Genomic DNA, 22,473 nt, shown 5'->3' on the forward strand with positions numbered 1-22,473 from the left:
TATGGAGTAATTTCTGTTCGTATTAAGTTTTTATGTCGCTTCTTACTTTCAGTTAAAAAAACTTGTTTTTTTTATTTAAGTTGGGGACGTTTTTAAATTAATGCATGCTTTGATTATGGCTCTCCACAAATAAATACTTAAACAAAATTTGCATATTATTTTTTTTGGCTAAATGGCTTTCTCATAGTTTTAATTAGAAGATCTTAAGAAAAAAGGAGCAAGGGAGGAGGCCTAGTTGTCCTCCAACTTTTTGATTACTTAAAAAGACAACTAGAACTTTTAATTTCTTACGAACGTTTTCATTAGTAAAAATTTACGCAACTTACGAATTAACCTCCGTAACGAGCTTCTATATTCGTATGTTTTTATTGAGTATGTGAGGGGGTTCACCCCACGTCGATACCTCGCTCTTTACCTCAAAGCTTAAATTTTTGTGCCAATTCTTTAAGAATAACCCGTGAATCCCAAAGGCCGTAGAATAAATAGTTAAAATTTCCAAAAATACTTTAGCGTAAAGAGCGAGGTATTAAGAGGAGGTAAATCCCTCATATGCGTAATAGTTTCTGTTCAATCTAAGTTTTAATGCTGCTCCTTACTTTCAATAGAAAAAAACTTTTCAAATCTATTTTCTTACTGTTTTTTTTTTAAACAATGCTAGAAAATCCCCTTTCATTGAAATTCTTTTCCCCCATGACAAATTCCTCCATGGAAAGATCTTCCCTCGTAGCCCCCCTCAAATCTCCCCCCCCGCAAACCAAAACATCCCCAGAAAACGTATATTCCCTTCACAAAAATAATTACTATATGCAAACACAGGTCAAAGTTTGTAACTTGCAGCCCCTCCTACGGTAAGTCTGGGGAGTAAGACGTACCCAAAGACATAGTTATTAGGTTTCCTGACTATGGTGAATAAAATGGCTATCTCAGAATTTTGATGTGGTGACTTTGGGGGAAAATGAGTGTGGGAGGGGGCCTAGGTACCCTCCAATTTTTTGGTCACTTGAAAAGAAAACTAGAACTTTTAATTTCCATTAGAAAGAGACCTCTTGCGACATTCTAGGACCACTAAGTCGATACAATTACCCCTGAGGAAAAAAAACAACAAATAATCTGTGATCTTTCTTCTGGCAAAAAAATGTGAAATTCCACATTTTTGTAGATAGGAGCTTGAAGCTTCTACATTAAGGTTCTCTGATACGATGAATATGATGGTGTGATTTTCGTTAAGATTGTATAAATTTTACGGGGTGTTTCTCCCTGTTTTCTGAAATGAGGCGAATTTTCTCAGGCTCGTAGCTTTTGATGGGTAAGACTAATCTTGACGAAACTTATATGTTTAAAATCAGCATTAAAATGCAATTCTTTTGATGTTGCCAGTGGTATCAAAATTCCATTTTTTAGAGTTTCGGTTACTATTGAGCCGGGTCGCTTCTTACTACAGTTCGTTAACATGAACTGTTTGATAATAGTTGTCTCACACCAAGCTATAATTATTCAAAGGATTTTACCGTTTCTGTGCTAAACAACGGAATAGAGCATGCATCTTTGCTTGTTAAAAATGACAGTTAAATCAACCGTCTACTTTGTTCTTTTTGTATTAATAGAAGTTGCAAAATAGATTTTCAAATTTTGCTCCATTAGAAACCCAATTGGAACTCTAACGAGGTTATTTGAAATATTTTGAATACAATCTTTGCTGGCTTTAAATAATTTATTGTCAGTTCCGACTCCTAATAGGAGTTGAAATCAAGTTCCTTTGGGTTTATGTTTGATTTCATTAAACAAATTTTTTTGTTCATACATTTTTTTTTGGAGTTCCGGACTGCAATATGATTTAGAAACAAAGGTTAATAACGTTTTGATAATATATTTTTGAAGTGTTTGTGATCTTTACCAAAATTTTAATCAGCTCTTTCAATCTTTATACAAGAAGTCTAAATCAATATTCACTATAGGTAAAATTATAAACTAATCACAGTATATAAGTCAGACACATTGAAAACCATCTAAAGCATAAGAAACTTCAAATCTTCTTGGTATCATTAAAATAACTAAAGAAACAGATATCTATACGAATAAGTCAAAATAACTATAGAAGATAGACATGTAGAAAAACAAAAACGACACGTAGGTTTTAAACTAAAATGGATTTGGGAACCAATGCTGTTAAGCGCTGCGTCAATTTGGGATAGCACGAGACGCATGGTTTTCTCATTTCTTTGCGACTCTTCGTATAAGCACTATAAAGAAAAACAGTAAAAATTATTGATATTAGCATTCATTTCTAGAAAATCCGTTCCTGAGGTGCGAGCACACACTATTTGATTAATTTTGAAAAAGAGGGGAGGGGTGTGTAAAAACCACGAACATAATAAGGCAGGATGAAGAAGCATTGACAACAGTTGAGATAAGTGGCTTTTAGAGAATAAGAGGAATCCTGCAAGGGTTTGCCTCTGGGCCAATACCCTTTTTAATTTATACTACTTGCCTTGTTGGGTTAAAAGTTCAGAATCTATAATATGTTCTCGTTTTTCCGAACCAGCATCTAAAACTAAGTGTGAAAAGAAGGCTTCTGTTCCGGAAGCACTTATTGCTTCCCTGATGACAGTACTCTTGGTGCTGCTAGTAAAATAGTTTGATTTGGTTCAAAGATAAAAGCCCTTTCTGAAAGAGTTATCCTAGAGTTTGTTCTAGATTACCTCCGTTTAAATTTTGGAAAGTAACACTTTTTCATTTTCTCATGAGTATCAAAGGCTTGTCCTGATTTAAATGAAACACATTTATTAAGAGGTTCTTTAAGCCGAGGTAAAAATTGTTATTCTCGATTCCTTTGCACCTTAGTCGATTAAAATCTTTCACGGACAAGTAATATTAACCTGACCAAGATGAAAGTCTCTAGTAGTCTTGGAATCCTTACAATCACAAAAAGTATATTTCGAGGGTGATTATACTTCTTAGAATCCCTTTCTACAGCCTATTTCAGTCTTTTATTTCTAATTGTCCTGTTATTTGGATGTTAAGTTTTCCCACTTCACAAGAACCACTTTCAAAACTTGGTGATAAAGCACATACTATCATCCAGGAAACTAACCGTTGTTCATTTAAATTCTTGCTTGATATAAAATTCCTATATTATCCGCCCATTTATATCTTTCACTTTTCTACATTTGCTTAGCTATCTTCCTGCTTCCACGTGTAATAAAATATATTTTATTTTTATAATCTTAACGTCATCTCATCACCTCCAATACGTAACAAATTTTTCACGGTGGTTCTAGTATTTTTTATTTAGTTTAACATCCCCTAGAAACATTCCTTGGAAGCTTCACCTTAATACCTTGCTTCACTAGCGGCATTAGCAGCAGCATGCATATTGCATTTTTCTTAACATTCCACTTGGTATACGGTGTATGTTTCAACTTAATACCCTAGACAGCTCCTGAAACTTTGCTCATGCATGCTTTTCAAGAGTAGTAATGGTAGTAATAGTATTGGCAGTAGTAGCATCAATAGTAGTAGTAGTAGTGAGCACGTATTGCCTTTTGATGAGTTTAACATCACTCTCATCATGCCTTGGAAGTTCCAACTTACTATTCTAAGCCGTTCCTAAGATACTGCTGATACGCCTTTTAGACAACCTGCATGTACGTAGTAAGTTTTAAATTAGTTACCTTCGTCCTCAAAATTTTCTGAAATTTTCGCCTTAAAACCCTTAGCCTTAGTAATAGCCACAATGGAATCAGTAGTTGTAGTGATGGCAGCGTGCATATATTCCCTTTTCGTTAATGAAGCATTCTCTGAAAGTTCCAACTGAATACCCTTAGAAATTCATCAGATAAGCCCATTTGACAACCTGCATCCATAAAAACATTTTCTGATTTAGTTCATTTTTCTGATCAATATGCTCGGAAAATTTCACCTTTATACCCTTAGCTTTGGTTGCAGCAGGAGTAACAACAGTTGTGGCGAGAGTGGCAGTATTAGTAAGGGTATTAGCAGTAGTAGAGACATTAGCAGCATTAGTAGTATGTACACATTGCATTTGGTCAGTGGAGCATCCCCTCATCATGCCCTGGAAATTTCAACTTAATGTGCTAAGCCGTTCCTAAGATTTTGATGATTTGCCCTTGTGAGAACTTGGTTTAATTTATATCCTTTGATTTAGTTCAACTTCCCCTTCAACATTTCCTGAGCTTTGCCCTTAATATCCTTAGCCTTAGCAATAATCACAATAGTAATAGTAAAAAACAACAATATTTTATATTGATCCAATTTATTATTTTTTGGTATGATAGTCAAGGGTAGAATTTTCCATGAAAATGCAATATTCTTGCCTAAGAAAATACAAAATAAATTAGGACTAAATTACCTTAAAATTTTCTATAACAGATAGTGAATCTTTTAATTCTGTGCTTAAATCCTTAACTTTTTCATCCTTGGTCTTCAGTTCTGTTTCCAAAGAATCACATTTTAATTGCAATGTTGTTATCTCCTTCTTGAGTTCACCGCTGTTTAACTCATCTCCTGAAACAACACAGTTGCATGTTATACATCATTAGATACAAGTATTAGTTAATAATTCAACGGGTAGGAATGGTGAAATAAGACTAAAGGGCAATATTTTTCATAGCTTTTGTTTTTATTTGTATCTTTTCGTTCTACAGGCAGTATTTTGTGTTAGTGCTTTGAATAAAAACAAGCCTATCAACTAAGTATGTGAATCACCGTCATTGTCAGCTTACAAAATGACAGAACTAGCAATTTCTAATCAAATGATCCCCTTTCGACGTTTTTACAACAACTCCATCTATATGAAGTGCTCATACCACCAAAACTGTCAGTATATATATATATATAACAATTAACATTTTACCACCTCCGAAACTATATAACTTCAAAATTCTCATTATGAGTTTATAAATAAAAAAAAAAATAAAAAAAGGAAATTCGAATTTTGCAAGCAATTAATTAAAAGATAAGACCAGAAACTGCAAACCAGGAAGTACACTGAAAGTGTAATCAAGTGAATATACAAGAAACGAGTCATCAAGCTACTGTGATACAATGGTTCTATTCCATGTCATGGAAACAAGCCCAGGTTACAATATGAAAACTATTGCCTTGGAATTTCTTTTTTCAAGACCTGCAAAGGACGATTTTTAGATAATCTTAAATTAGTTGGTGATTCAAGTACTACTCCTATTCCTTCTTCTTCAAAAGTGTAACAATTGTGGCAGGAATTTAAATTATGATCACGTCCCCCTCCTCTAACAGTAAAAGTTCTAAAGCATATTGCAACATTAGCTCTTTACTCAAAATAAACTTTGCTATAGACATTTTTTATTATTTATTTGTATGCATTTTTTCTTCGTCTTAAAGATGCCCCATCAAGTTCCACCTCTTCGTTTACCTTGGTTGAAAATTGATATCGTGTATTCTGAGTTTACTCTTCAAATTTCAAGTTCAGATATCTTGGAATCCTGCAAAGGACGATTTTTAGGTAATCTTAAAATTATTTGGTGATTCATGTACTACTCCTTCTCCTTCATCTTCAAAAAGATAACAATTGCGGCATGAGTTTAAATTTTGCTCAAGCCCCCTTCCTCTAACCGTAAGAGTTCTAAAGCCTATTGTAACATTAGCTCTTTACTGAAAATAAATTGTGCTATACGCATTTTTGTCTTTTTGTTTGTTTTTCTTTTTTATTTTTATTTGTGTGCATTTTTTCTTCGTCTTAAAGATGCCGCATCAAGTTCCACCTCTTTGTTTACCTTGGTTGAAAATTGATGTCGTGTATTACAACCTGATTTACAGTTACTGGCCTACAGAGTTACAGACTTAAACACAGGTATAGAGCTTACTTATTTTAAACAGATACTTTGCAATCAATAACGAACAAATGGTCTTACGCTATCTAACATGGCCAATTTTGCGCTTATGCCCCGGTCGACTGTATGATAATTCGATGAAAGTTTTTTCTCTTTTATTCCCTCGTTTACTTTTTTCTTTCTTTTCATATACTCCTCTTTCTTATTTGTTTTGTGAGAGAGGACAGAAACAAATTATTATTAATATTATGATATTTCACATTTAGCTATAAAATGTTTTAACTGAATAAATTATTTTACAAGAAAATAACTTGAATAAAAATTATTTTTAAATTTCAGTTTTTTTTTTGTCATCCATCGGGATGACAGTTTTAAGTTTTTGAGTAAGATTTCAGTTTTTTTTCTGTGTTGACACATTGTCAACACAGAAAAATAAAAGCTATGATAGCTATGACAACACTGGGGAAAAAAAAAATAGAAAATTGTCTTCCCTAATAAAGCAACTTGTCCCCGACAGTGTAAAATGAATGAATTCTTTTTCTAGACAGTAAATTTGGTTCTTCAATCAATACTTCATTCAAACAGAATGGAAAGTTATAACCCCATATCGGACTTACCTTGTTTATAAGCAGTACATAGTTTCATCCAGATGCGTAGTATCATATACTTAATTCACGAAGCAGAATTTTAAAGATGAAGATGACGCACGGAGAACCAGTTCATCTGATTTCTTAATAGAAAAGGGCCAACTTTAAACTAACTTTAAAAATTTTAAAATATAAAATAACTGATAGCGTGATTAAAGCGTCAATTACTCAGAATTCGGTTTAGTCGGCTTTCATTACCCAGAATCTGTTTCTATTTATTTTTAACGCAAATAAAAACCTGCAATATTCTGCTCAGTTAAGGAAGAGGATCATACATTAATAAACATTGCTGCACCTCTCAGAACATAACGTCATTAACCTGCTAAAGACGTAAACATTTTTGAAAATCCTTGCTCAATCTTATTAAGTGAGTTTCAACTTTGACTGCCTGCTAGAAAAATTCAATACAGTATTAAAATAATTATTCAATAAGTTTCATCGAAACACAAGATGGGAGGTCATACTCTCTGTTACACCCTTGAGGGCTATTTAATAAAATCATTTTAGAGACACGCTGACACAGGCAATGTCCATTCTAAGAACCTCCAAACCACCTTAGCCGCTTTTACCGATACGTATACATATGGGATCAAGCAACTTTCCAGATGTACTTTGAATATACTCAAGATCAGAAAATAAACGCAAAAAAAGTAGACCAAACCAAATTCAAGAAAAATTATAATTTGTCTAGAAAGATCTAGTATCATTCTCATTTTCAGAGCACTATTTCAAGAGACTTCTTTGAAAAGGTATAAATCTAAGAAAATGAATGCACTTTTGTCTTCTGGGTGCACCAATCGAAATTAAGCTAATAAATCAGCTAATAATTAATTATATAATTAATAATTCACCTAATAAGCTGAAGAAAACCAAATTTCAAGCTAATAAACAGGAAAAGGCAGAAACAAACCAACAATACTTTTGTTACAAACAAATACAAAGTAGAGACAATAGGGAAAATATTTTCAAGACAGTGGAAATCAGTTCTGTGGATATTTCGGCCTTATGTCCAAGGGCCGTCTCCAGCACAATGCAAGAATAAGAGACAATATGTATATATATATATAAATGAACTTATATCAAATTGTGAGAATTAAAACTAAATAATTAAAAACACTTTTTAAAACTTTTTTTAAAAATAGCCTTAGCATCCTTACTTCGACGAAGTTCAACCAGGACTGGCAAAAAGAATGAAATGAGAATATAAACTCATTCAAACTAAAGAGAACAAAATGATTAGATGCAATTTCTTAGAGCCAGTCTTGCTTGTTTAGCATCCCGTCTCAAAGTTCTTTTCGTAGTTGGTTCATTACTATTATAAATTGGTTTAGTAAAATATTTTGTTAGATCATTTTTAATTAAGTTTGAGTATAAAGAATTTAGTGAGTATTCCCCTAAGTCCCTGTTCAATGATATATTATTATTTATTTTGAGATTAATTTTGATTGATTCGAACCACCTGTTTTATCCCAAAATCATTACTGATGAGTGAAGAGTTTTCAAAAAGTATCATGTGGGAGGGATTATTCAATATATGCCAACCTAAAGCAGAATCAAAGGAGTTGTTGGAACTATTAGAAATTAAGGCCATGTCTATGTCATTTACATGCTGTTGTAACCGTTTGTCTAGATTCTGATGGGTCCTGCCGACATAGTAATTTCCACAATCAACGGGTATTTGATAGACCCCTCTTTGGCAAGTAACTGGGGTCTTATTTTTACCCAAATTTAAGAGATTGAGGATTTTAAAATTATTAGTAAAAACTATGTACAGATTATTTTTTTGCAAATATTTTTTAATTTTGTTGTGATCTTTGGGATATACGGAAGATAGACAATATTCGAGGGCTTATCATTAGCCTCACATTGTGAAGTATCTTCTTCGATTTTACAAGAATGTCTTTTTATTCTACGGTTAATTATTTTATTGACAAAAGGAATGGGGTATCCATCACCAAAAAGAATATTTCTGATAAATTTTATTTCTCCATTTATATACGAATCGGAGCAAATATTCAGGGCACGATCAATGAGGGAATTTACAACTGCTCTTTTAACTTGTGGGGGTGATTTGAATTAAAGTGGATATATCTATTGTTTTGTGTTGGCTTTCGATAGATAGTAAAATCCTGTTTATCAGCAGTACGAATAATTAATACATCTAAAAATGGTAGTTTATTTTCAATTTCAACTTCTAGGGTGAACTGTAAATTTCGGTCATATGTGTTAAGATGATCTAAGAAGCCCCGAAGTTCAGCTACCCCATAATTCCAAAGTGAAATTACGTCATCCATTTAACGACCCCAATAGACAAATCATCTGAATGATTTTAAAATCATAAATTTCTTAAATTCGGATAAAGGTAAGACCCCAGTTACTCACCAAAGAGGAGTCTATCCAATACCCTGTGATTGTGAAAATTACTATGTCGGCAGGACCCATCAGAATCTAGATAAACGGTTACAACCGCATAAAAATGACATAGACAAGGCCTTAATTTCAAAAAGTTCCAGCAACTCCTTTGATTCTGCTTTAGGTTGGCATATATTTAATAATCCATCCCACGAGATACTTTTTGAAAACTCTTCACTCATCAGTAATGATTTTGGGATAAAACAGGTGGTTCGAGAATGAATCAAAATTAATCTCAAATAAATAATAATATTTCTTTGAACAGGGACTTAGGGGAACACTCACTAAATTTTTTATACTCAAACTTAATTAAAAAATTATCTAACAAAATATTTTACTAAACCGATTTAGAATAGTACTGAACCAACTACGAAAATGCCTTTGAGACAGGCTGCTAAACAAGCAAGATTGGCTCTAAGAAATTGCATCTAATCATTTTGTTCTCTTTTGTTTAAATGAGTTTATATTTTCATTTCATTCTTTTCGCCAGTCCTGGTAGAACTTCGTTGAAGTAAGGATACTAGGGCTATTTAAAAAAAGGTTTTAAAAAGTGTTTTTAATTATTTTGTTTTAATTCTCACAATTTGATGTAAGTTCATTATATATATATATATATATATATATATATATATATATATATATATATATATATATATATATATATATATATATATATATATATATATATATATATATATATATATATATATATATATATATATAGTTTCTCTCTTATTCTTGTATTGTGCTGAAGACGGCCCTTGGACATAGGGCCGAAATATCCACAGAACTGATTTCCGCTGTCTTGAAAAGATTTTCCCTATTGTCTCTACTTTGTATGTGTTTGTTATGGAAAGGCAGTTTGGTCTTCGTCGCTATATTTGTCTAGCTTACGGGGAGCAGTTCACCTATGATAAATTTTATTTTATTAGTCTAGGCAAAAAACATGCTAATATTATCAATCAACAAAATTTTTTAGAATTCTGTAGAAATGAAAACCTTATTCTTCAAGTCTTTAAGATATAAATTACATTTAAATACCCGGCAAGAAGCGCAATTTGCCCATACACTACAGTTAAAAACCTTAGTGCATATTATTAAGGACAAAAAACAGAAACGACATATTATTTCTTCAGAGAGAAAATCGTTGGAAACTTTTTTGCTGGAAAACTTGTCCACCGTTGATTTTGCTCAGGTTGCTAGATTAGAAAGGAATTTGTTTAGCCACGATTTTCGCCTGTCCAAGGAACGCCTCCATAAAAAATTGGAAGGCTTACGAAATGTATCTTGGATGAGAAACCGTATTTATTCTCCAAGATTCACTCCTGGACCTGCTATCGTTAACCTCTCTTCTAAAACATTGGAACCCCTAGAAATCAAAACACTAAAAAAGGTCCAAAATTTTCTTTTCTACCGAAACAGGTTCCTGTGGCAGATATAGTTTCCTCTCTAGAGTCCGCTTTGCATAAACACTATTCTTCTGTTTCTAATCCTTATGAAGTTAGATCTGGTCTTATAAATATCCTTTATACTGGCCAAAAAAAGTTTAAGCCTCCTACCAATTCCACACCAGAAAATTTGCATGACATAAAAATACTATCTAATCTCCGAAAAGATCCTTCTATTATAATAACTAAAGCAAACAAAAGCAATTCACTTGTTGTCATGAATACGACAGACTTTGACAACAAAATTCATTCGCATATAAATGACACAATTACATATAAAACAATAACTCATGATCCTACTGATCAGTTCGCTAATAATATTATAAATGAATTAAAGCAGCTAAAACAAAATGTTAAAATTACCCCAAAACTATACAATGAATTTTTCCCCATGGTAGTTTCTGTCCTAAACTCTACGGTTTACCAAAAATACATTAACAGGGTATTCCCTTAAGACCTATCGTAGCTTGTACTAAAGCTCCCGCTGCCAATATTGGAAGATGGCTTTGCGCAGCTTTCAATCCTTTATTGTATACTCAAAATTCCTATATTCGTAATTCGGCAGATTTAATTAAAAAACTTAGCAACACAAGTATTTCAGAAAACACAATAGTGTAGTTTTGACATTGTTTCAATATATACAAATATAGATGTGAATATTCCTGAGGAATTATAAAACAATAAAATAGAAGAAAATCACCACTTGATCGAGACTTCAGCGACAGGAATTGATTGTGAAGTTTTAATTACTCTTTTTAAAATTTGTAATAAGTTTTCTATGTATTTTCAATTTCGCGATTCTTTTTATCAACAAAAAAATGGGTTACCCATGGCGCCACCTTTATCCGGGCTACTAGCAAATATTTACGTCGAGAATCTTGAGAATTGGGTATTGAATTCTTATTTTTTTAAACATGTCTATTCGGGTCGTTATATGGATGACGTAATCTCACTTAGAAATTATGGGGAAGCTGAACTTCGGGGCTTCTTAGATCATCTTAACACTTATGACCGAAATTTGCAGTTCACCCTAGAAGTTGAAATTGATAATAAACTACCGTTTTTAGATGTATTAATTATTCGTAATGCTGATAAACTGGATTTTACTATTTATCGACAGCCAAAACAAAACAATAGATATCTTCACTTTAACTCAAATCATCCCCCACAAGTTAAAAGAGCAGTTGTAACTTCCCTCATTGATCTTGCCATGAATATTTGCTCCGATTCGTATATAAATGCAGAAATAAACTTTATCAGAGATATTCTTTTTGGTAAAGGATACCACATTCCTTTTGTCAATAATATAATTAACCGTAGAATAAAAAACATTATTGTAAATTCGAAGAAGATACTTCAAAATGTGAGGCTACTTATAAGCCCTCAAATATCGTCAAACTTCCGTATATCCCAAAGATCACAACAAAATTAAAAAATATTTGCACAAAAAATAATCTGTCCGTAGTTTTTACTAATAATTTTAAAATCATCAATTTCTTAAATTCGGGTAAAGATACGACCCCAGTTTCTCGCCAAAGAGGGGTCTATCTAATAACCTGTGATTTTGGAAATTACTATGTCAGCACGACCCATCAGAATATAGACAAACGGTTACGACAGCACAAACATGACATAGACATGGCCTTAATTTCAAATAGTTCCAGCAACTCCTTTGATTCCTCTTTAGGTTGGCACATATTTAATAATCCTTCCCACATGATACTTTTTGAAAACTCTTCACTCATCAGTAATGATTTGGGGATAAAACAAGTGACTCGAGAATCAATCGAAATTAATCTCAAAATAAATGATAATATTTCTTTGAACAGGGACTTAGGGGAATACTCACTAAATTCTTTATACTCAAACTTAATTAAAAATGATCTAACAAAATATTTTACTTAACCAATTTATAATAGTACTGAACCAACTACGAAATGGGCTTTTAGACAGGCTGCTAAACAAGCAAGATTGACTTTAGGAAATTGCATCTAATTATTTTATTCTCTTTAGTTTGAATGAGTTTCTATTCTCATTTCATTCCTTTCGCAAGTCCTGGTTCAACTTCGTTGAAGTAAGGATGCTAGGGCTATTTTGAAAAAAAGTTTTAAAAAGTGTTTTTAATTATTTAGTTTTAATTCTCACAATTTGATGTAAGTTCATTTATACATATATATATATATATATATATATATATATATATATATATATATATATATATATATATATATATATATATATATATATATATATATATATATATATATATATATATATACATATATATATATATATATATATATATGTATATAAATATATATATATATATATATGTATATATATATATATATATATATATATATATATATATATATATATATATATATATATATATATATATATATATATATATATATATATATATATATTTAGTTTCTCTCTTATTCTTGTATTGTGCTTAAGACGGCCCTTGGATATAGGGCCGAAATATCCACAGAACTGATTTCCACTGTCTTGAAAAGATTTTCCCTTTTGTCTCTACTTTGTATTTGTTTGCTATGTAAAGGCAGTGTGGTCTTCGTCGCTATTTTCGAATACCTTTGTTAGTTTCTGTATCTAGAAGCTTTGATTTCAACGCAACATTTTCTTCCTTAAATGCTTCCAACTGCCTCTTCAACTCTCCGACATTTGCAGTTGATTCCTGAAGTGCTGCCGTTAGCCTGGCGTTATTACTTTTCAATGTTGCCAGCTCAACTTCCAATTTCTTTGGATTTGCTGAACTGAAATATGACAAACAATTAATGCTTGTACAACTAACATCAAGTAAGATTCTGAAAGTATAATATCCTAAAACATCCAAGTGACGGTATCTTAGGCAATTTTTGGTGTATCTTTCTTTACGAAATCGCTTTTCAATATTTCATTTATTGTATCTGACCTGTAATATCGCTTATCCTGGCTTTCCCAATGGCATTTCATTGAAATTTGGAATATGATAATGTAAAGTATCAGGTGGGAAGGGAGCTGAAAGATTTTCCTCACTGGAACACCCCTTAACAGAAATAATTTGAAAGAAGATGGCAACTATTTCTATTAATAATTTGGTGACGCCTAGGTTATTTTTTTCAGTGTTTTAGAGAGGCAAGTTGTGGAATTCATTAGACGGGTACATTAATCAGTAGTGATATAAATGGACTTGAAATTATTTTGAAAAATGAATTTTAATAATTATAAATAAAACATGATTTTAATGATTCAATAGGATGTATAATAGATGTTGGGTAATAAGTTAGTGAATTTGTTAAAATGACTCAAAATATCAAAATATATTAAAAATTCCCGAACAGATTGTCAAAAACCCAAAGTCTTCAAGAGGTAGTCCCAAATATTACTCTTTGTATATGCCTAAATATTAGAGCAAAACTGATTTTTGGCTGAAGTTATTCCTGATATATATTATCGTTAATCTGAAATGCCCCTATAAATTTTCCTTTTGTCCCAACTTTAGCCATACAAACCAGAAGCCTGACGAATTTCAGTCGACTATACATACGTTTTCCTCTGAAAAATTATGTCAGAAACCTTTCCCTTATGTTTCCTTTGCGAGATTTCTCCAAAAGATGATTGGATCAAAATAATATAAGTCGTCCATGGATAATCACCAAAGTAATCCAGCAAGAATAAAAACAGCATAAAAAAGAAAACAAAGATCCCAGGAGCTATTACTGGCCCAGATGATGTCTAAACCATATTTCAGTTAGTTTGTCCATGTTACAGGGACAAGTAGCAACCTTGCAGCAGCAGAGGTCGATCCCAGCACCCTGGATTTCCAAGCAGAATATCAATCCATGTTTTACCCCAGGACAAGGAACAATAAGTTAGGGAGAACTACAAGAACTACAACAATTTTACGATTCAGTAGCTTCTATTTTTTCCCTCTCTTCTTGTCGTCTCTTTTACATAAAAGGTCTGTTAAATAACGGTCCGGTAATGTAGTAGCATAAAATTATTGATTTAACACAGACGCACACATAATTAATCCTTTTCAAAATACTGTCCTTCCAAATCGATAGATTCTCTATGGCATTTTACCAGCATCTCTTGGGTTTCCTGAATTGTTCCATTGGGGACTTCTCGTAGAAAGGTTGTCAAAGTGTCTTTTACCCCTTTTAGAATTAAATAATGATGTCATTTGATCAATCTTTCAATTATCGTCAATAGAAATAGAACCCCCCGGTGTTAAATCCGGGCTGTACAGCGTCTATATAAGCAGGGTAAAGCTTATTTTCACTACAAACTTGTAATCAATGAGTGCGAAGCTGCGACTCGATGAATTATTGGGGTGAAAGATTCAATCGTCTCAGATATCTTTTCGAGATGATCGAAACCTGTGCCTGCCTAAGCTGATACAGTACTTCACAGTAATACCGGCTGTTAACATCCTGTTATTGGGCCAGGTCCTGACACGTTTCGAGACTGTAGTACTGTATAGAAGTGAGCAATTTGTAGACCTCTTTTGCGCATACTTTGCTGAAGGAAAAATCCTTGGTGAAAATCCTGTGAACCACTGTTTTCGGCACATTATTAATGTTAGCTTATCTCCAAACATACGATGACAAAACCATATTCCTTTGGGTGAGTCTGTTTGACAAGGATACTTAGCAAGTCTATCAACCAGCAAGGATCGATCCCTAGGTTCTGTATTCCTAAGCAGGAAATCAATCCGTTATGTTACGCCATGGTGAAGAAACAAATATTACGAATACTGTTTGTTTTTTTCAGAGAGACCATATATTGCCGAATGAACCCTACCTACTTACTCACATTTCAAGATTTTCTGTTTTCCAATTTATTGAATTTTAATTGAGTATTATTCTGTATTATCAGATTTTTTTTTTAAGGGAGAACTCTCTATATCTCCCTCGTGACCATCAAGTTCCCCGGCTAAGGAGAAAATTTCCCTCTTTCTATTTCAAGAGATAGATGAAGTTTAAGCATGATTTTCAAGATTTTTCTTTTTCAATTTTATTAAATTTTACAGATTTTTTTTTCTGAATATTAATTTTTTGCAGTGACTACATCCCTCTCTTAGCCTCAGGCAAACTCTATACTTTGTTTTTACCATGGTTTAAAAAATCAAGCAAAACCCAAGAACCTAAAACTTTGGTCTTTTTACTTTATTTTATCCAAATTTCCCCAAAATGAATCTTTTTAGATTCTTCACTCCGACAACACACTTGTGCAATTCCTATTCAGAGCCTCCATTTTTTGGTCTTTCTTGTCGCACTTCAGAGGTGTCCTTAGCTTTTCCTATATGGTTACCTACTGAGATTCCTTTTGTCTCTCATTGTCAGAGTAATTTTGAAGTTTAGAGCGTTTTGGCTTGTTTGCGAATGCCTCTTTTTAAGAATTTTTTTTCAACTTTATTTAATTTTAACCAGTTACTCTGAATAAGACTTGATTATTCTATTAGGTGGAATAAAATATATCTCTGTATCTCTCTCTTAGCCTTTGGGGAACCCTATACTGTTTTATTTATCATTCTTTAAAGAAATAAGCAATGCCAAAGAAATCTCGACTTAGGTCTTCTTAGCTTTTTCAGTTTGACGTAGGTATCCTGTTGTATTTTCAGCCCCACTACACGCCCTTTTCGTTCTAGGAACCAACCCTTCTTGGTTTTGAGGGATAGACCATGCTTTCATTTTTCTTCAATAAAAGATTTTTTTTATATCTTATTATTTTTCCGATCCAACAGAGTTATTACAAACTCTTAAAAAACATTTGGCAGAACTAGAAAAGTCAGAATTATGGCTTTCGAAAATGCCTAAGTGTCAGTGTTTCCCTTTTAATCCGATGCTATGTGTTATAAAATCCCCCATAGTCCAACACGATGGGTCAAAAACTACGCAAAGCTCCAATGAAATGCGAAGAGGAATATCCAGTTAAAAAGGAAAGTAGAGCTTTACAGAGGATTTACGATCGGAATTACCTACCAAAAAGAGAGTGGAGGCTCTACAAAGCGATTTGCGATCGGCAAAAAAGAGACTGGAGGTTTTATATAGGATGATGTATGTAGGAGAGCAGAGCAGAGCCTATATAGGTTCTAACATGATGAGGTAAATATATTTACCTCGGTCATGATTTTGATACATAGAAACTTTTTCTAAAATCTATTGAAAAGTATAATAAAATATTTTCAGAAACTAAAAGCTTTTTATTCCAATTTAAGGAATAGAATTAGTTTAGTTCAATGACAGCCTAACCCTTTGCAAGCTAATATATCTTTATTAAAGGAACTGTTTGAGGAACAGTCAAACAGAATTGAGATAACAGTGATTGGTGTTGAAGAAATTGTCCCACCTATAGCTCGGTAGTTTATACTAAGAAAGGAGCTAAAGTGATGTTACGTGGAATCTAAGTCTTGATACATACAAGAATTATGAGCATAAGGGCCCAAACTTGAGGCTATTCTCACAAGGAGGGGAGAGGGGTCGAAAATAGGCATAACTGAACAGGCATCAAATGCATGGTAGCACAGTTCTCCGTATAAAACTTCATTTTTCAACTTTCACTTAATTCACTTATTATTCAACATAAACCCTGGAATTCTCCTTTATGGAGGAAACCGAACCTCAGAGGTGACTAGCCTCTTACTAAAGCTTAACAGTTATCAAACAGTATCAATGTCCCACGAGCTCAGGGTAACCGTACTTATATGGACGTATTAAAATTAATGAATCTAATTTACGACTTCAGAGTATAATAGTTGTTTCCAAGATGACTAAAAATCTAAATAACCCAAACAAATTAAAAGAAAAAACTATCCAAAGATGTTAAAGAAATAAAAGAAATGGAATTTTTCTGAGATTTTCAATATTAAATGAAAAAAACAAGTGTTTTAACTGAAAGTATGGAGCAACACTAACGAACAGAAATTATTTCGTATATAAAAGGGGCTGTCCCCTCTACTTTCAGTTGAAAAAACTTGTTATTTATTTAATTACTGATCGTTTTCTAAAATAATATCGGGATATACAGCTTAAGAACCTGCATTAATATAAACCGAAATCGAGACGAAAAATCTTCTCTCCGGCTGAATTTCTTCATTTCGTCACGATATATATCGAGCTTAGTTAGCTGTATAATTTAATTATACTGTATAATTAGTTAGCTGTATAATTCCCTGAGTCATAAGGTTCCCCTAATTTAAGTTCCCCTGAATTATAACCAATCTGATCTCATAGCTTACCCTACTTCTTAAAGACATCTCCTTCCCGATGAGGAACCCATTGATATTTCTTGAAGTCAAGAACCTGCATTAATATGAACCGAATACGAGACGACAAATCTTTTCGCTGGCTCAACTCCTTCATTTCTTCAAGATATACAATTTTATACACGTTTATGACCCTCTGCAGCCTTTATTCCTTATTGATACTGGTTGATTAGTCCATGTTGTCTTTTGTTAGTTTGAATTTTGTTTTTCTTCGCTGTTTATCGTATTTGTTTTTGTTTTTTATTTATAATACTCCGTACTTTGTGTTTTTTATACTTCACGGGTAATAAAATTCATTCATTCATTCATACATCGAGCTTAGTGAGCTGTATAATTAGTTAGCTGTATAATTCCCCTGAGTTATAAGGTTCTCCTAATTTAAGTTCCCCTGAAATATAACTAATCTGATTTCATAGCTTACCCTACTTCTGTAAGGATATCTCCTTTCCGGTGAGAAAGCTATTGATTTTTGTTCAAGTTAAGAACCTGCATTAATATAGACCGAACACGAGACGACAACTCTTTTCTCAGGCTCAACTTCTTCATTTTGTCAAGATATACATCAAGCTTAGTTGGCTGTATAATTTAATTATACTGTATAATTAGTTAGCTGTAAAATCCCATGATTTATAAGGTTCCCCTGATTCAGGTTCCCCTGAGTTATAACCAATCCGATTTCATAGCTTACCCTACTTCTGTAAAGATATCTTCTTCCCGGTGAGGAATCCACTGATTTTTCTTCAAATCAAGAACCTGCATTAATATAAACCGAATACGAGACGACAAATCTTCTCTCCGGCTCAGTTTCTTCATTTCGTCAAGATATACATCGAGCTTATTTAGCTGTATATGGATTTGTTTCTCCGAACTTCTAGCTTCAGCAACTGCTCTTTGGTACTAAATATAAAGTACAGTTTATTGTTATTATTTTTTACTTGGTTAATGTATATGTACAAATACAAGAGGCAGAACAAAGCCTCTTCCAACTCAGTCAGCAGCCGCAAACAATATTACAATAAAAACACCACTAGAATTATGAATTCTCATTTTACTCAAAATCATCAATTCTAATAATAGAAATAATTCATAATCCCCACAAATTTAAAACTAGGATAAAACTGACTCATGTTCTTTTCTTTCCCTAGGGATTGACTGATGGTCATGGGCGATATTTTAGTGTTGAATCTCATTTAACTAAATGCATTTTCATCAAAACAGCCTGTTTTTCAAAAATGTCAAGGGGATAAAAGAAGAGATGTATAAAATATAAAAGAACTTATTCGTATTTTTTTGCCTTTTTCATTAAAAATGTCAAGAAAATAAAAGAACACATAAATAAAATATAAGAAAGCTCATTTGCTTTGTTTTGTGAAGAAGAAATAGCAATAGCTCTCAAAGGATTAAAAAACCATAAGGCTCCAGATGCTGACAGTGTGATAAAGGAATTTCTTAAACATGGTTGCTCTGAAGTTAGAAATAATTTACTGTTGATTATGAATACGATTTTTGAAAAAGGGGAAGTGCCGAGTGTTTTTAGGAAAAACTTTAATTAAACCAGTGTATCAGAAATGAGATAAGAATGAGTGTCGTCATTATCGAAGTATTAGTCTGGTTTCTGTTGGTAGTCAACCAAAGGCGTCAACAACCTCTGGTTCTCAGTTTAAACATTAAGAAGAGGTGTTTGATCCTGTTGACAGAAGAGCGGCAGCAAAGGTATTCTCCATATATGATATATCAAACAAAGTTTTAGGAAAGAAAAATACAGTTTTAGAAAAGGTAGAGGAAGTGTCGACCAACTTTTCACTCTTAGGTTAATAATTGAGAAGTCCCTTTGTTGTCAAAAACCTTTTCTCCTCAGTTTTATCGATTATGAGAAAGCTTTCGATTTTATTGATAGAAGAGCGTTAGCAAAGGTCTTCTCCTTGTATGGTATACTAAACAAATGCATGAAAGTGATTACTACTATGTACGAAAATAATACTGCTGCGGTTAAGGTAGGAAATGAGGTTAGCAGCTGGTTTTGTATTATATAAAGAGTTGAGTAGGGTAGTGTTCTATCCCCATTTATATGGATCAATTAGATGGACTTTGTCTTAAGAAGCTCAGTAAAGGTAATTGGCAACCACAGAATCAAATGGGGAGGAAAAACTCTCCTGGACGAAGACTATGCTGATGATTTAAGCATCCTAGATGAAAGTGTGAGCAAAACGAATGAATTCCTAGAGGTTTGCTAGTAGAGGGTGCTAGGATAGGTTTGAATATTAATGTTAAGAAAATTAAGTCACTAAGACTAGGAATAAGTGAAGATGAAAAGGTGACGTTGGATAACAAAAAGATTGATCAGGTGGGTAGCTTTACTTAACTTGTTAGTATTATTAGTAAAGACGATGGGATCAATGAAGACATTAAAAGTAGAATAACCAAAACTCAGAGTGTTTTTTTCACAGTTAAAAAAATTGAAAGAATCGGAAGATAAGTGTACAAACCAGGATTATAGTATTGGAAGGTGCAGTCATGACAGTGGTCAAATATGGGTCTGAAATATGGGCACTCCAAGAAGTGGATGAAGACTTACTAGATGTATACCAGAGAAACTGCCTACGGATTGCTCTGGGTACCTGGGTGACTGATCGTTTTTCCAACTGCTGGCTGCAAGATAAACGTGGTTCAATCTCTCTTACTAGGGCTATAAAAAAAGAAATGTTGAGATGGCTAGGGCAGGTTTTGTGGATGAACGGAGACAAATTATTAGGAAGGATCCTTTTCGGCCAACTGTCTAGAGCTAAACAGAAGGCAGGTCTTCCTTTTTAGAGGTGGGACGATGTCAAAAAGAAAGATGTAAAGGAAATGGGAACTTCCTCGGTGGTTGTAAAGAGGGAGGATTTGAAAAGACTGAGATGAACGAGGAGCGTGCTTAGCTGTGCTGGCCACTGGCAGCTTGGTGCCGAAGTGAATTGTTAGTAGTTGTAGCAGTAGTGAAATTAGACTAATTCAACATTTTTAGAGGTAATAAATTCATAAAGTAAAGAAAATCCTCTTTTTAAAATACTGAGTGACACAATAATGAACTGGCTATGAGAAATGAATGAATAACTGATTTAAATAAATTTATTGCATTTAATGGTTTGTCAGGGAAGTATAATTAATTCCTAAAAATTGTCGAATGTTTAGGGAATTGAGTGGCGTAAATAAATATGTTTTATAATTCTTTTTTTAACTGAGGGAATGACTAACACAAAATTAATATACTTATTATACAGTTAATTATTTTAATCGAAATGATTGCTAAATATTGTTTTTTTTTAGTCCTGGCAATGCAAGTTTGGCGATGTTTGCTGGTGAAAGTAACCCTCAAAAATAACCTCTTTTATCATCTCCATCCAGGGATATTCTTTTTCATAAGCTTTACCAATTATAGAAATGAATTTGGAAAGGCATTCAAGCTGTTCTTCAGTGGGAGACTTCAGCAATTCAGATATATAAAAATTAACAATTTCAACTGTCACGATTTTCAATTTGAATAACTCACCAAAAAAGCTAAAAGAAATGCTACAATTAGGTCTTTTCTCAAGAAAAGAGCTAGATCCTTATCAAACTTGGAAGAATTCGTCTACCGAGGTCTTTTTTTTTAAACTAGCTGATTAAGAAATGAAGACTAAGGAAAATAAAACAAGAAAAGGGAAATCCTGATTATAAAAAGGAAAAGGCTTATAAAGAAAGAAAATCAAAAATATACAAACAAATAAGATACCAAATAAAGAGAAAACCAAACAGAGGAAAAAAAGCAGATATTTCAGCAAACACTTCATCGAGCCATTTTCCGTGCTCAAAAGGAAATGATATATAAATAAACAAATCGAACAATCTTGAAGGTTAGTTTTTGTTTTCTTTCTTATATAACCCTCCCTTGCCAAGCTCCCCCAATAAAAGACCAATTTAACTTTTAAAAACAAAAGCTTTTGCATTAGCATGTATGTCATTTCGTAGGAGCTGAATCTTACATCATGACCTTAACGAATATTGAAAGTACAACAATGAAGTAAGTTGGTTCACATATTTTAATTCTTATGATACTTAGTTTCTTATTAGGATCTTAGAAGAATTGAATATTCTAGGATTAAGGACAGGATGTACAATTTTTATTAGTATCAATTTACTTTACAAATTAACAAAAACGAACTATAACTGAATTTTCTGGCCAAATTGTCACTTTGACAAAACTGGAGCAAAAAAAAGAATATACTAAAACATTCACGCAGTCAAAAAACTGAAAACAAATTTACCTGATATTCCCCAACATAATATGTTTTGATATTCCTTTCCTCTTGTCCAATTCCATTTCTATTTTTTTCTTCTTTTCTTCTGTATCGGCTTCCAGTTGGGCTTTCTGATTAGAAATAATCTCTTCTTCGAACTTTTTCTGTTTTTCAAAAGTCTGCTGAAACCTGTCGAGAAGAAACTTTCGGAATCTGATTATCCCTGTTCCACTTGCTGAGGGTATTTCAGTTTCAAAGATCAATTTACACACTTCAGCATATTTGGGAGTGTATATTTGCTCTTCAACAGCCTGAGTATAAAATGATATAAAAATACTTCAACATAAAAAGCGATAAGAAACAAATATGTTTTTAAAAATTCCAAGGAAATTACAGCCTTTGAACTGGAATTATTAGGAAATTCAAAAACTCAAATTCCAGGATTAAGAAACATTAAATAAGGTGAATTTAAAATTTGCCAACTCTGGCAGGGGATTAGGTATATAGGAAGGGAGTCCGAATCATGATGAATAAGGAAACTGGCAAGTGATGTTAAGGTTGGGAAAGTATTAATAATAAAATGCTAGTCACTCATTTTATGACTAA

The 22,473-nt window shown here is 32.8% G+C and overlaps 2 protein-coding genes across 3 annotated transcripts in view; both read right to left on the reverse strand.

Moving 5' to 3' along the window:
* Nucleotides 1-4,179: 4,179 nt before the first annotated feature.
* Nucleotides 4,180-18,451, reverse strand: LOC136024990 (homer protein homolog 1-like). Of its 2 annotated transcripts, XR_010616992.1 has the most exons (4): nucleotides 18,300-18,451; nucleotides 12,934-13,115; nucleotides 6,446-6,558; nucleotides 4,180-4,524 (listed from the first exon to the last, which is right to left on the reverse strand). XR_010616992.1 is itself a non-coding variant. In XM_065700603.1 (3 exons), exons 1-3 carry the CDS (start codon nucleotides 18,422-18,424, stop codon nucleotides 4,361-4,363), a joined length of 471 nt encoding a protein of 156 aa, XP_065556675.1. In that variant the 5' UTR covers nucleotides 18,425-18,451; the 3' UTR covers nucleotides 4,180-4,360. The 2 variants fall into 2 exon arrangements, 1 of the variants encoding a protein (XP_065556675.1); XM_065700603.1 differs by lacking the exon at nucleotides 6,446-6,558.
* Nucleotides 18,452-20,913: 2,462 nt separating this feature from the next.
* Nucleotides 20,914-22,473, reverse strand: part of LOC136025490 (eukaryotic translation initiation factor 4 gamma 3-like) — a 34,659-nt gene continuing 33,099 nt past the window's right edge. Inside the window, exons 7-8 of the mRNA XM_065701521.1 lie at nucleotides 21,895-22,178; nucleotides 20,914-21,148 (exon numbers count right to left, since the gene is read on the reverse strand). Coding sequence (XP_065557593.1) covers nucleotides 20,914-21,148; nucleotides 21,895-22,178 — 519 coding nt within the window. The remainder of the gene's footprint in view (nucleotides 21,149-21,894; nucleotides 22,179-22,473) is intronic.

Source organism: Artemia franciscana, chromosome 3 (genome assembly GCF_032884065.1).
Source record: "Artemia franciscana chromosome 3, ASM3288406v1, whole genome shotgun sequence".
NCBI classification, from domain to species: Eukaryota; Metazoa; Arthropoda; class Branchiopoda; order Anostraca; family Artemiidae; genus Artemia; species Artemia franciscana.